We start from the raw sequence: 14,273 nt of genomic DNA on the forward strand, positions 1-14,273 counted from the left end.
TTGGAATTTGTCTGGAACGCTGGGGGTAGTGGATGTGGCCGAATTACAGCAGACGCCATAGCTGGTGTCGCGTGTCTAAGGTGCCAGGTGGGCTTTTTTAGCCTCAAATTGCCGAGCATTGGAATTGCTTCTCTTCAAGTCTTCAGGGGTCATGGCCCCTAAACCCCAGGGTAGGGCTGCGACCAAGTATTGAAGAGAAAGCTTGATAAAATAGGCTGTGAGAGGGTATGCCAATTTCATCCTAACTTTGTTCAAATCTTTCTATCACCCAAGATCGAGGCAACAAGTTCATGCTGGTGCGGTCTGTGTCACAAAATAGTGGGCTTCAACTGCCATCGTGCACTAAAAACGGCAACAAAGTCTAATGCTGCCCCTGATTTATCTCCACTGCAGAGTTACGGCGTCCAATCTGTCTTGTGTGGTGTCTTGTTTCGTTTGATTAACCTTGCCAGGTTTATGTACCCTAGGCCGCCTTGACGTGATCGGTCGATCTTTAATTTACTTGATGTTAGATGGTGAAAACTTGAGTAAATATCTGAGGTGACGAGAGAGGATAATCCTGAAGCCAAGGTCTATACCAAGCTGGAATGCGGCATCCAATGAGTTTTAGCAGTCGAGCCGGAAAGTTTACGATGGCATCCATGATAAGATCCAACACGTACCTTACTAGCTTACTTATAACCTCCACTGAGGTGGTTTGCCGAGTGGGTCCAGTTTTGACATTTCACGTGCATTGGTGTCACATCGCGCGTACCTAGGTAGCTTCCAATCGCGTCTCCCACAGCCTACTAGACCTAGGAGGCCAGTGTAGTTCAAGCTCAACTTTCAAGCCAAAGGTGACAAGACATCTCAAACAACTTTCAACAAAACAGTATTAGGGTGTCGAACTCTTGAAAGGACTTTTGCGATTCTCAAAATGGCCCGTACATCCGCCGCCAAAAAGCGCGCTGCCGATTCTGACAGTGAGCCCGAGACTGTTTCTAAAAGAGTCAAGAGTGGAACATCGGTTGAGTCGGATGGTAAAGATGATGATGGAAATCCATTCTGGGAGGTACGCGAGTTCAAAGCATCTGCCGTTGGGCTCGCGCGCTAACAGGACATGTCCAGCTCTCAGACAAGCGCCGTGTTGGTGTATCAGAGTTCAGCAAGAAAACCTTTGTCAATATTCGCGAGTACTATGATAAGGATGGCAAGACTTTACCTGGCAAGAAGGTATTTCCGAAGGCTTCATTCATATTGGGCATCTCACTGATTAGTTGAATAGGGCATTTCACTTTCCATCGAGCAGTACAATGCTTTCCTTAAGGCTGTTCCACAGATCAATGCTGCTCTTCGCGCCAAAGGTCTCGTCGTTGAGGGTGACGTCGCAGACGAGCCTGATACTGCTCTGATTCCAGCAGCCAAGGCTAAGAAAGAGCGGAAGAAATCACCAAAGGCGAACATTGAGACCACCAGCGAGGAAGAGGACTAGAGCGGCGTGTTGAGCATTTTCTTTCCAGCATTTTTTTCGCCCACGAGCTGGGCTTGTGTTGGCAGTATGCCACGGGGGGCAGGAAAACACCGAACCTTGATATAGGGTGTTAAAATAAACCAAGTAAAGAGTCCCCTAAGCTTAGGCTGAATTTACCTAAAGATTTTTACTCCTAGGGTTAAGGTCCTGAGGTTTCTTTCCCCCCCTAGACTATGTATACCACGCAGGGAGTTTTTGGAGTCGCGGCCATCACGTCCTTGGGGCCCAATCGGTGATTTGTGCATGGGATCACTTTCTGGCTCTATGTCAGAATGATGGATTTGTCTGCAGTAAGAGTCTTGCCGATATGAAACATAGCTTACCCAAAGGGGTGAACAAGCAAAACTTCGATGAATGAGTTGCCAGGAACACGTTATTTATGAGATGGAAATATGTATGTCACACAGGGTTATCGCTCAGCCGTTTGGACTATCGCAATCATATGGGGTGGTGCAGCTTTAGCAACTACTGTACTCCGTACTAGGAATTCGCAGTACTCCAATTCCCAAGTTACACCCCTTGGCCTTGTCATTTTGAGGTCAAGGAGATCTCTGGCATCCTTCCATTGCAGGGAATACTATTGGGAGACCATCCGATGCTGATGAATGGGAGCTGTGCGTTTTTGGAACTTCGACGCAGTCCATGGCAGAATTGTAGCTTAAGATTCAGATCTGGCTGGTGTCTGGAGACAAGAAATCTCATTTGTATACTGTAAGTCTGTAACATATGTAGCATTACGGATACCTTAGTTTCAAATCTCGAAAGGGGCGGATCGACGCGCAAGCCTTATTCCCGACAAGCTAGCTTGGCCCTGATAAGAACTTACAATCCAAAGTTTAAACAGTAAAAACAATCGCCTATCAAAGTTCTCATTCCAATTAACTAAATGGTTGGAGTCTGGAACAGTTCCACGGCTGTCATTAGGAGAACGTATCGGGTCTGGATCTCGAATGGAAAATAGCTGCGCCACGCTCACTCAGCGCTTCAACCAAGTATCATGAAGTTGATCAGCAACTTTCCAACATGGCAATGTCGGCTGCGGCCTGGTAATAGTGATCTAGTAGCCATCCACTGTACATTCGCCTGTATCGCAGCCCTTAACAGAAGTCAAGAACCTAGAGGGACTTGCTGAGTTACTGTTTCATTATTATTTCTCTTGGAGAAAGACACAATGCCATGTTTTTTCAAGAAATGCCTTATTATCAGGAACATTAGGAGTGCTATACAAAGATCAGGGCGGTAACAGAAGTCTTGATGCCAAGCCCCCATAGCACGGGAGATGGATGGGTGGTGATGCTGATGGTTGCCCGGCTTTGGCGCCTCCCAAGCCCCTGGACCCAGCAAAAATTGGACCTACGGCCTCCTATTTCGGGCTTAACATCCAATATTACTTGCTGGTTCTATCCACCTTAACTTCTGACTTGTCCTCTCATCTCCAAGTCTGTGCCTTGTTTCACCCTCTCATCAACTGTACAATTGAATCCCTTGTTTTCTTTTGTTGATTCTTACATTATTATCACTCTGGCCACTCTTTGTTTTACTTGTTCTACGCGAGGTTTTTCTTTTACAGCTCTCTGCTCCTAACAAAGCTACCGGAACTCACGATCGGCTCTTCCGCTCAGTGACGCAGCTCGACAACAAACCGTTATAATCCAATCCTTTCCGTTCAAGCTCTTTTTAACAACCATCAAGCCACAGTTTTATCTCATCTTTCAAATCCAAGTTGTCTCGTGTGCGAGCTGCAGCATCACGCTTTCCTGAAAATATCCAATTTTTGTTTGATGTTTGGGCAATTAAAGTTATAAACATCTTGTTACTTCAAGTACCAGCTTCTGCAATGCGCATTTCATGGCGTCTCGGCTCTGGGTACGTCGAGTCAGTGGATGACTATATCGGCGTCTTGGTGCCACTGGAGGAAGCTCATCTTTACAGCCAAGCGGCTAAAGCGAAGGGCGCCGGTCATGGGGAAACGCGGGAGGAGGGTGAGATGGATGATTTGGAGATGAAAGAAGAACGCGAGGGCATGCTGGGAGGTGATGCTGCTGAGTATACGGTAGATGGTCTACGCAAAGAAATGAGAGAAGGGCGACGAGGTCAATGGACGACATATGAGAGTGAGTGCTACATTTAAGGCTGCTGCATTATGAGCTAACGAGGTTTCAGTCAAATCAAAGCTCATGAATAAGGCAATTGGAGATATCGGTATGGGCAGTTATAACTGGCAGTTATTCGTTCTCTGTGGATGTGGATGGTTTGCCGACAACCTTTGGATGCAGGGAGTGTCACTCTGTCTGCCATCCCTATCAGGAGAATTCGGTGTCGATGAAAAGACAGTTCGATACACAACCAGCGCCCTGTTCGTCGGTCTATCGATTGGGAGTTTTTTCTGGGGAATCGGGTCCGATTTCCTCGGTCGTCGCATTGCCTTCAACACTACCTTGCTTATTACCAGTGTCTTTGGCATCATGTCCGCGTATGCCCAAAGCTGGGGCAGCGTTTGCTTCTTCTTCAGTGCCCTTGGTTTCGGCGTCGGCGGCAATCTTCCTGTTGATGGTGCTCTCTTCCTGGAATTTCTCCCTGATGCTTCCAGCGCTTTGCTCACTCTGCTGTCCGTCTGGTGGCCCTTTGGACAACTTATCTCATCTCTGATTGCATGGTACTTTATCGGCAACTGGCCAGTTGAGCAGGGTTGGCGATACTTCATTGTCACCATCGGCATTGTTACTTTCGCCATGTTTGTTGTCCGATTCTTCGTCTTTCATCTCTTCGAGTCACCCAAGTTTCTTCTCAACAAGGGTCGCCAACATGAGGCAGTGGCTGTCATTCATGGTCTGGCATACCGTAATGGTACCAAGACTTGGCTTAGTTCGGAGCTTCTCGACTTGGTTGCTTGTGAGGATGGCGAGGATCTGGCCCATGTCGCAGAGAAGAAGATTCCTGCTCCATCGACTATGGGTTTCCTCCGGGAAAAGCTCCAGTCATTCTCCGGAGAGCGTCTGCGACCTCTATTCCAGAATAAGACCCTCGGCATGGCAACTTCTTTAATCTGGTTTTGTTGGGCTACGATTGGCATGGGATATCCCCTTTTCAATGCCTTCCTTCCTCAATACTTTGCTCGTGCACATAACGAAGCATCGGATAACATGCAGTCCGAAACAGACACCATCTCATCAGACACGTACCGCAACTACGCCATCGCCTCTGTCATGGGCGTCCCTGGTTCTCTTCTCGCTGCATACCTCGTTGATCACCCGTCCCCCTTCCTCGGTCGTCGAGGAACGCTTGCTAGTTCCACCCTCCTCTCCGCGGTGTTCCTTTTCCTCTTTGTCTTCTACGGCACTACATCAACTGCCCAACTACTAATGTCTTGTGTTGAGGCTTTCGCCCAAAATATCATGTACGGTGTTCTGTATGCCTTCACGCCTGAGATATTCCCTGCTCCTGTTCGAGGCGCTGGTACCGGCGTGGCCAGCTTCCTGAACCGTATCACTGGCCTTATGGCACCCATCATTGCCGCTACTGTTCCCGGCGATGGTGCTACTACACCTATTATCATGTCTGCAGTCCTTATTTTATCGGCTTTTGTTGGCATTTGTCTCATTCCCATCGAGACAAGAGGAGCTTCACGACTTTGAATCCTCAACTTTCAATCAAGTGCGGTCCCGTAAGCATAATAGCTACCGCATAACCTTTGTTACAACACACGCATACTAACGACCTGGAGTCAAAGAGTGATCTTGGGTATAACTTGCATTTCTGATGTCATTTACAACGGGGTTTGGCAGTGCTTTATATTTCTTGCTATTCATAAAGTTGTCTGCCTAGAGCACAGATTAACTAGTGGTTGATACTTAAAAAACTACAATAGATATTGATAAAGTTTGTCTATCTGTTACCTTTTGCACCTGCCGGTGCATCAACTCTCCTCTTCCTCAGTGACGTTCCCATGGCATCTCTAACCATAGGGTCAGCTCTGATCGTGTTCTGTACAAGCCACTCCCTCATCTTGCCCTGTAGATTGGACGTTGCATCATTGTCGCCCTTAAAAGGAGCCATTTCCATATCCAATAGTCGTACAGCATCTCCGTCAAGTTGTTTTGTCAGCATTTCAAGGCGATGTAGGCTGTGTCTCATAGCCTTTTCGTCGTCCTCCTCGGATTTTTCTGGCCCCGAGATCATGAATGCAATGAGAGGCCCTATCTGGTTCAGAGCAATGTAGAAAGTAATTGTGAGTCTCCGGGCGAGAGAGATGATCTGGAAAGGTAGATATGGTGGCGATGATGTAAATCGGAGGAGGACGGCGTTGATGGCATTGACAAAAGGTGGGAAGTCGGGACGTGTTACGGCATGGAGCTCGAATACGCAAAGGGCGATCAGAACTAGCCACCGGTAGTATTTACCAAACTCCATGTAGCCAAATAAGCCTAGAACGTAAATTGTTGCGGCAGCCACAACGTAGTGAGGCAGGATGCCGGAGACAACACCACGAGTAACATAATCTCTGATAGTAACGCATTTCTGCCACCGCGCAATCTCGGGTCCGAAGCGTTCATATGCAAATCTTTTGGCGGTATCTTGTAGCGTATCACTAGCAACCTTTAGGTGCATGAAAAAGACAGCAGAATCGCCAGCGTCCTTGCCTGCTTTGTCTGGGTGGTGCATGGCAGCCAAGCGGCGGAAGCGCGTCTTGATCTCGCGATCGGCAGCATCGAGTGACACTCCGAGATCTGCATAGTATGAGGATATACGGCGCTGTTCATAGTCCGCTTCGAAGATTGTGTAGCAGAGGTAGGCAGCGACAACGAGGATATGTATGGTGCGTCGATGCGAGTTATAGCGGGCAGAGCCAGGGGCAGGCTTGGGATCGCCGGCGCGAATGGTAAAGCCATAATAGATGGACTGGAGCCATCCTGTTGCAAGCTATGAAGCGGTTAGCAGGTCAAGCAAGTTCCCGTGAACGAATCTCATACATTTGGGAGAAAGGCCCAACCTAGCATAGACAAATAGCCAGACATGGTGGGTAGCGGATCATTGGTAGAGTTTTATTGAGTTTCGGAATTATGTGTGAATGTGTTAAAAGAGCAAGGAAATTTCTGGCATCAATCAGGTTGAGAACACCTGTATACTCAGGTTGGTATTTGATGTGGCCAGATTGTACCGTAGTAAGGAAGTTGCAAAGGCTCGTGCTGGCAATTGTTAGTTGGTGTTTCGAGCTCCAGTGCGTCAGAGTGGGTCTAGTTAGAGTCTTACAAGCCGAAGCCGTTTCTTTGTCACTGCGTCCATTGACTCTTCAACTTCAATTACCGGGCTATTCAAGCAAGCACTTTCGCTGACATAGTCCGGACGAGTATAACAAATCTTGAATGTCTTTGTCATATGCTTACCTATACACATTAACTGCTATAAACAGTTGAGAGCCTATGGCTTGGACGTTGTTCCCCATTTCAGTGTCTAAACGCAGTCATCTATACTGAGTCGTGAGTAAACATCAAATTATCACTTCCAAGGGAAGGCAAGAAAACTTGAGACCTTTATCTTAAGCGACGAGAAAGCTTACAATCCAGTCAGGTAAGTTTAGGGGTTTCTTTACTGAGTTTATTTTGGCATCCTCTTCAGCTTCTAAAGTCTCATGCTTTCTTAGTCCCTGAGGGACTTCCTACCCTTCATATCCCAAAATACTATTGCCACCTGATCATCTTCTCTTTGCATTGATCTCCAAAGGAACGATGTGGCGGATGAGAGGTTGCTACTGGGGTTCTGAGCCAACCATCTCATCGTTGCATTCTACCAGCCCTTACCACGAGTGGATGCGTAAAGAAGGCGCTGAAAACAGATATTAAGATCGTCGAACTATTGATCGCATTATCCGACTTGTGGTAGGATCACTCGATATTATTTGTGGCTGCGAAGGCTTGAAGCAACATGCTGGCAGCCAGTATGAGTGTGTTAATTTAAAGTTGAAGATGTTGTCATATATATAGTCCCAAGCTTCCTCTGGAGGGGCTCTGCTTTGACTCGCAGTCTCCCCAGACACTACCTTTCTGTTTCTTTGCCATGCGAGTTTCATTCGTATCAGCGTTTGCTACGGCAGCTTTCGCGGCATGCAATGGTCATGATGAACTTTGCGGGCGAAAATATTCGGATATCACTTTCATTGGGACGCATAACAGCGCTTTTGTTGGAGAGCTTCCCTTCAACAACCAATACATATCGGTCTCAGAACAACTCAATTTAGGCGTACGATTCTTACAGGCTCAGACACAAGACAATAATGGCGATATACAGATGTGCCACACTCACTGCTGGCAACTAAACGCCGGACCCTTGCATAACTATCTAGCAGAGATATCAGGATGGATCGGAAAGAACCCGTATGAGGTTGTGACGATACTACTGACGAATGTTGACGCCCTACCGATTGAAAAGTTCGATGAAGCTTTCAGCAGTGCAGGGCTAAAAGACCTTGTATTTCGTCCCAAGAAGAGGCTTTCTCGAGACGAGTGGCCAACTCTGCAAGAGCTACTTGACGATGGAACTCGGGTTATTGTATTTATGGGTATGGATGCCTTGCTCTGTTTGTTCGTTCCTTTAGCTTACTGACTGTTATAGACTACAACATGGATGAGAGCAAGGTTGACTACATACTTGATGAGTTCGACTATTTCTGGGAGACTCCATTCGGTGAAACTGATCCCTCGTTTCCAACCTGCAAGGTTGACCGGCCGAAGAAGGGGGATCCAACCGTACTCATGGGGATCATGAACCATATGTTGAATCACGACCTCCTGGGCGTTGTCATGCCAGATCAGATCCATACAGAGAAGACGAATTCGGAGTATTCTATCCAAAAACAGGTAGACCTTTGCGAAAGCAGCTGGGGAAGGCGACCGAATGTCGTTCTTGTAAGTGGTGAATTAACTTTATAAAAGGATTTATCTGACTGAGTTTCACAGTTGGATTGGGTTAACGTTGGAGAGGCAATGGACGCCCAGATATCTCTGAATGGTTTACGAGGATCGCACAGTTGAAATCTCGCAAACCAAGGGCGTACTAAGAGTTATGCACACAGGCATCCTCCTGTATATCCACCGAATTATTCAGATCAGGATGACCTGCATTCACGCACTGCGATGCAAAAACAGTCACAGTTGGACGAGCTACTCGACTATCAGCGTAATTCGCTTCGTGGTAAACTGTGCATTGCCATTCCAGCAGTACGGTCCTTCAGTACTGATAAACCCCATCTGCCTATTCCTATAATTTCAGTTCGAATCCCCAAAAGTTTCCGTCCCCAGATCGTGCATGTACTTTTTGCGTATATATCCTGAAATAATTCCGTTCGGCTGAGGCCATCATATCGTGGTTGTTTTGACATGGTGTTATTATGTTGTTGATCTAGAGTGCAAGGCGGTATGTAAAGACGAGCTGTTGATTGGTAGATTAAAAGTACGAATAGCGGGAGGACTCAGGGATCATGTACCTGGCTAGCGCAGTCATCCCCTGAGCAAACTCTATTCCATTCGTTGGACCAATAGCGTTATTAGATACCCAACGGCCAGATGCCTCATTTTGTTTACTTGGCCCGCAAAAACAAAGAAAGATGTGATGGGAACCCTAGAATACGAGTTTGGAGGTTCTTTCACTTGCCTACGTGCTAAAATAGGCATAATCTGAGGAAAAGCTACTCTGTACGCGATTCGTGATAATGTATTGCTCAGGACTAAGACAAGACATGCCAGAGCCCTCGTCAAAGTCTCAAAGAGCCCCTTTTCATAGACGGAATGCCGAATCTGAATCACTTGGACTTTTGCTTGTGACACCTGTAGTAGGTAGATGAGTATCTTGGCCATATATCGACTACTCTGTACAGCCTAAGTGGACAAAATGGAATCTTAACTTTCCTGATTGAGCCTGCAATTTCACATCCACTCTTCATCTATCTATTGGCAACCCTACAGACATAAACATCACGCTTCCATCATTTGCCGTCCCCTCTACAAATCTACCTACTGTACACCTCATCTTAGTGGCGCGCCTCCTTTTCCGGCTTTGTCTCCCTGATCTTCCTGCCAGCCTTAGCAAATGCTCAATTAAGCATCCAATTTGTGATTTCTTCTCGTATCTCTAACCTTCTTCCTCCCTCTTCGCCTTCTTTTGTTTTCTCTTCTCCATCTTCTTACAGTATATCCCCCCACATCCAGACCCATACAATGTTGCTTCGCAAGCTCGGGCATGCCCTGGCTGCGACAGCAGGTAAGTTTGCCCTCTTTTCTGGAAGACGAAATCTTTTCTCTCTTTTTTTTTTTAATTATACTGCTGCTGACACGCGTTCTTCGACAGCCCTCTTTCCAGTCGCTTTTGCCAAAGAAAAAGATGAAGGTGGTCAATCCACCTTCGTTTCCCCAGACGGAGACGTAGCGTTTGCGATTGACATTGGCGAGAACGCGAACACCGAAGTCTACTTCAGTCTCCGCGTTAAGAAGAATCGATCCTGGGGTGCCGTTGGTCTTGGAAGCGAGGATATGCCCGGAGCCCTATTCCTCATGGTATACAAGAGCCGGACCACCAACAATGTTACATTCTCCCCGCGACTCGCCTACGGCCATTACGAGCCTTATTATTGGGACGAGATGGATTACGAAGTTCTTAATACCACAGGAATTATCGACGATCACATGGTGGTCACTATTCGCTGCAAGAGTGGATGTCGCAGTTGGCCATCACACGGTGGACAGAAGGGATACCTCGATGTTTACGATCACAATAGCAAGGCCGTCTTCGCTTTTGGGCCAAAAGAGGACTACTACAGTGACGATACGGACGCACCTTTGAAATATCATGCAGGATATGGCAGTTTCTCCCTCGACATCAAACGAACTCACGGGAAGTCCGAGCTGCCATCTCTTAGCGATTCAACAAAAGATGTTGGATCCGAGCTTATCTACGCGACGAAGGCCAAGCCAAACTGGGCATCACCTCTTCACGGAGTTTTCATGGTTTTATCAATTATATTCCTCATGCCAATTGGCGTTGTTCTGCTGAGGTCTGGAGGCTGGGTCAAGTGGCATGCTCTGAACCAGTCCATTGCGACTCTGGGTGTCTTTGCAGGTTTCGGTATTGGTGTTGCGAACAGTTTCTATTACCAAAGAGTAAGTCCATACCGGCTATTTTGGGCCTGTCACTTACAAATGTTGTAGTCTCGAAGTTTTGATGATCCTCACCAAATTATTGGATTCGTCGTCACTGGCTTATTGCTTGGGCAGTTTGGACTAGGAGTAATGCACCATACTCAGTACAGGAGAACACAGGCCCCGACCAAGTACGGCAAGTTTCATCTTTGGGTTGGCCGTATTATTCTGTTCCTAGGCACTTTGAACGCATTCCTGTAAGTTGTTACATGTAAACATCTGTTGCTCATCACTAACCATCATCAGCGGCTTCACCTTTGCTCTGAACCGAAAATTCGGCATGCTCCTCGCTCTTCTCATCATCTTCATCTGCATAAGCAGCCTCATCTTGATCTATGGTCGTCGATACATGGACAAGCGCCGTCTTGGACCCCGTGGCCCTGGTCTCGCAGGCCCTCAGCAATACAGCGCACCGCCATGGCGGGAGCCTCCTCCCCAACACATGGGTTATCCATCCGATCCTCCTCCAGGCTATCAACCGCCATCGAACCAGGCCGGGCTTGGCCAAATGTCACCTGCATTGCGATCGCCATCACCATGGCAATCAAATGGCAAAGATGACGAGGCGGATTTGAACCTGGGACGTGAGCAGCGACCGAGGGAGTTCTGATCAATACTTTGACTTTGGGTACTGAAGTTGGCGTTTATGTTAGCTTTCATGCAATAAGACGAATAACATGAGTGATCGAAACTTTGGTCAAATGGAGTGAAACTGTGACTCGTTATCTGACTATGTCAACTTGGCCTGAAAGTGGGAAATAGCACACTGTTGGCTGCAAGGTCAAGTGGCATGGAATAACAACGGACTTGCCACCCTAGTCGAGGAACATAATCAAAATAAATTAGTAACTCAAGCTTACGCTGAACGTGGTTGAATGGGGCTTCGATATGAGTGTTATAGGATGAATCACCATACTTAAAGGTTTAGGGTAGCTTAAAGGTCACTATAGCATCTGTAGTAATACTGCATTGGGCATCTATTTCTCTCTTTTTTCTTCGGACGAGAACTCAATAGCTAACTTTTCAAAGGAATAATATCTTTCTTCACATTTAGAGTGTGTGCTTTGCGTTGTGGTGTAGTTGGACGGATATATTGCCGACCTCGGATCGCGATAGCCTACTTCAACTTATCATCGTCTGAAATAATTAACTCAACCAAGCAAACAGTTTTATTTGCCCGACATTCAGTCACTATAACACCTCTCAAGCGGCAGCCATGTCAGTTACAGTTAACGTCGGAAACCTAAGCCTCCGTATCGGGGCCGTTCCCCTGACACAAGAAGAGTTTGCGCCATTTGGAGACGTTGTCTCCAATCCACGACCAAGCCTTCTTCCATCAAAACACGCATCTGGAGGTGGTTCTCTCCCGTACAACGGTACCACTGCCAATCAAGGAACAGCAATTCGCTATGCCGATGTCAGCAAGCCTCAGGACCTTCTCTCACAGGCTCCCAGCAGCAATGGCCGGTTGATCATGAGTCAATTCGTCTGCGAAGCAAGAACTTTGGCACCTGCAAGCGATGACGCTTCGCAGAGCGAGTTCACCGTTAACATTCTTGAACGGCACCCATTCACTTCTCAAACGTTTGCCCCACTCGCCTCTACCGCTTCAAGATACCTGGTCATCGTGGCCCCTTCTCTGCCACCATCTCCCCAAGACGATGGTCTGCCTGTACCAAGTGGAGAGGGTCTACCCGGCAGAGGTCTCCCTGATCTGAAGGGATTGCGTGCGTTTGTAGCAACAGACCGCCAGGCTGTGACTTATGCGGCTGGGACATGGCACGCTCCAATGGTAGCTCTTGGTAAGAAGGAGACAACATTGGATTTCCTGGTTGTTCAGTTCTCCTCCGGCGTTGACATTCAGGACTGTCAGATCGTCACATTTGAGGGCCATGACTCTAAAGACCCCAATATTAAAGTGCGCGTTCCGCGAGGCGGAAGCTTTACCGCCAAACTGTAGCTAAACAAAGACACACGATATTTGAGGATCGCACAATGCGTAACTGGACAGTGGCTGAGTAGAGATGGCTGGGTATGCAATTTAAAATATATGCTTCATTTACCCGAGGACAACATATTATGATGCGAAACCCCTGGGCTTTAACGTTTCAGCTAATCTTGAATCGAACAAGCTCAGGTTGGCCAATATAGTGACTGCAATAATACGAATATGATAATAGAAATAGTTCTCCGATCAATAGACAACCACGCACGTTGCCAAAAGCTTAGTCATCGTGCATTCCTATCACTCCACGATGTCCTTTAAACTGTTCTTATAAGTAGCTTGACTAGACAGGTACTTGGGGCCATTCGTTTGACAATCCCATCATTCTTGTAGAATCCCGAGTAATATTGCAAATCAGGCGACAGTCACAACAAGCTGCGTTGTATCCTGAATCAAAATGGCAGCCCAATTTGAAGCTGCAGAGGCTCGCAACAAGCTGGAGGATCTCTCTGGAATTCAGCTTGAGCCGGGCGAGAACCCATACAACGCCCTCATCAAAGCCTGCAATGATGATCCGGTAAGTGACTGTCACTCAAACTTGTTGTTTCCAAACTCACAATGTCAGGCTGAGGTCCAAACTCTGTACTCTGTCCACCGAACAAAGAGGAACGGCCAACAAGCGGAAAAGTTTTTGTCCTCTGACTTCAAGGAACTAGTTATTGACCAGACACTCCTACGGCTTGAAGATCCGACTGTAGAGCCGGGATTTCGTGACAATAGGAACTGTTTGGTCATCTGGGCCAGACCCCCAGACCATGTTATCCGCTTAGCCTCTAAGGTCAATGAGTTACTCAAGAAGGCCGCACCCAGTGAGGAGATTCAGTCCCATAGTCAACTAGCATATACTGACCGTTGAAAGGTGTCTGGCTTATGCCTTCGCATAGAATGCATTTGACAACCCTCGAGGTTGCATTCTCCAAAACACCCCAGGAGATTGCTGCCTTCGTAACGACTCTGAGACCAGCTATCCCTGACATTGTGAACTACCCATATCGTCACAGGTCTCGCCTTGTCAAGCCTATGGTTTCTTATGATTTGTCTGCTTTTGCTCTCTCGTTCCTCCCAGCATCAGGTGAAGCAGCACTCTCCCCTCCTCTCACCGAGCCTGTTATTACAGAGGGGATCACACAGGGAGACGCTTACACATATCACCATCTGCGTCGCGACGTGTACGATAAGGTACAGGAAAGTGGCGTCGTGGTTGGATCAAGATATCAAGTTCCCAGTGCGCACATCACGCTTGGACGTTACCTGAATCACGATGACCATGACACGCCAGAGAAGAGGGCAGCCTGGGTAAAGGCCATTGACGAGGTCAATGCATGGCTAGAGAAGGAGGTCTGGGATAATCCTGACTCCGAGTACAATGCTGGCGAGTGGCTAGTCGGCCATGAGAGAGGACTGGATGCACGAAATGGCACACTCTGGTATGGAGGCGGCAAGACTATAATGCTGGGTGAAGGATTTTAGAATAGCATCGGAGCTTTAGACCTATAGACCAATACATCGTTGCCTTTTTGAAGCTTTCTCAACCACGACCATGACTCATGAGCCCTAACCCGCTTGATGT

At 47.4% G+C, this 14,273-nt stretch overlaps 7 protein-coding genes across 7 annotated transcripts; 6 read left to right on the forward strand and 1 right to left on the reverse strand.

Annotated features, from left to right (window-relative positions):
- Window positions 1-916: 916 nt before the first annotated feature.
- Window positions 917-1,471, forward strand: FTJAE_6572 (transcriptional Coactivator p15 family; the record flags this gene model as incomplete). The annotated part of the gene is made up of 3 exons (XM_037353197.1): window positions 917-1,051; window positions 1,108-1,212; window positions 1,265-1,471. 3 exons carry the CDS (start codon window positions 917-919, stop codon window positions 1,469-1,471), a joined length of 447 nt encoding a protein of 148 aa, XP_037206346.1.
- Window positions 1,472-3,347: 1,876 nt separating this feature from the next.
- Window positions 3,348-5,145, forward strand: FTJAE_6573 (major facilitator superfamily transporter; the record flags this gene model as incomplete). Its single annotated transcript, XM_037353198.1, has 2 exons — window positions 3,348-3,624; window positions 3,674-5,145. 2 exons carry the CDS (start codon window positions 3,348-3,350, stop codon window positions 5,143-5,145), a joined length of 1,749 nt encoding a protein of 582 aa, XP_037206347.1.
- Window positions 5,146-5,395: 250 nt separating this feature from the next.
- Window positions 5,396-6,525, reverse strand: FTJAE_6574 (chaperone DNAJ; the record flags this gene model as incomplete). The annotated part of the gene is made up of 2 exons (XM_037353199.1): window positions 5,396-6,430; window positions 6,481-6,525. The coding sequence occupies 2 exons, from the start codon at window positions 6,523-6,525 to the stop codon at window positions 5,396-5,398; spliced, it is 1,080 nt and encodes a 359-aa protein (XP_037206348.1).
- A 1,039-nt stretch (window positions 6,526-7,564) lies between these two features.
- FTJAE_6575 (plc-like phosphodiesterase TIM beta alpha-barrel domain protein) lies at window positions 7,565-8,538 on the forward strand (the record flags this gene model as incomplete). Its single annotated transcript, XM_037353200.1, has 3 exons — window positions 7,565-8,066; window positions 8,120-8,412; window positions 8,464-8,538. The coding sequence occupies 3 exons, from the start codon at window positions 7,565-7,567 to the stop codon at window positions 8,536-8,538; spliced, it is 870 nt and encodes a 289-aa protein (XP_037206349.1).
- A 1,182-nt stretch (window positions 8,539-9,720) lies between these two features.
- On the forward strand, window positions 9,721-11,308 carry FTJAE_6576 (cellobiose dehydrogenase; the record flags this gene model as incomplete). Its single annotated transcript, XM_037353201.1, has 4 exons — window positions 9,721-9,763; window positions 9,851-10,659; window positions 10,708-10,895; window positions 10,945-11,308. The coding sequence occupies 4 exons, from the start codon at window positions 9,721-9,723 to the stop codon at window positions 11,306-11,308; spliced, it is 1,404 nt and encodes a 467-aa protein (XP_037206350.1).
- Window positions 11,309-11,914: 606 nt separating this feature from the next.
- Window positions 11,915-12,658, forward strand: FTJAE_6577 (ureidoglycolate hydrolase; the record flags this gene model as incomplete). Its single annotated transcript, XM_037353202.1, has 1 exon — window positions 11,915-12,658. One exon carries the CDS (start codon window positions 11,915-11,917, stop codon window positions 12,656-12,658), a length of 744 nt encoding a protein of 247 aa, XP_037206351.1.
- A 442-nt stretch (window positions 12,659-13,100) lies between these two features.
- Window positions 13,101-14,173, forward strand: FTJAE_6578 (ureidoglycolate hydrolase; the record flags this gene model as incomplete). Its single annotated transcript, XM_037353203.1, has 3 exons — window positions 13,101-13,220; window positions 13,269-13,512; window positions 13,563-14,173. The coding sequence occupies 3 exons, from the start codon at window positions 13,101-13,103 to the stop codon at window positions 14,171-14,173; spliced, it is 975 nt and encodes a 324-aa protein (XP_037206352.1).
- Window positions 14,174-14,273: the final 100 nt, after the last annotated feature.

Source organism: Fusarium tjaetaba (assembly GCF_013396195.1).
Source record: "Fusarium tjaetaba strain NRRL 66243 chromosome Unknown NRRL66243_c0000128, whole genome shotgun sequence".
Taxonomy (NCBI): domain Eukaryota; kingdom Fungi; phylum Ascomycota; class Sordariomycetes; order Hypocreales; family Nectriaceae; genus Fusarium; species Fusarium tjaetaba.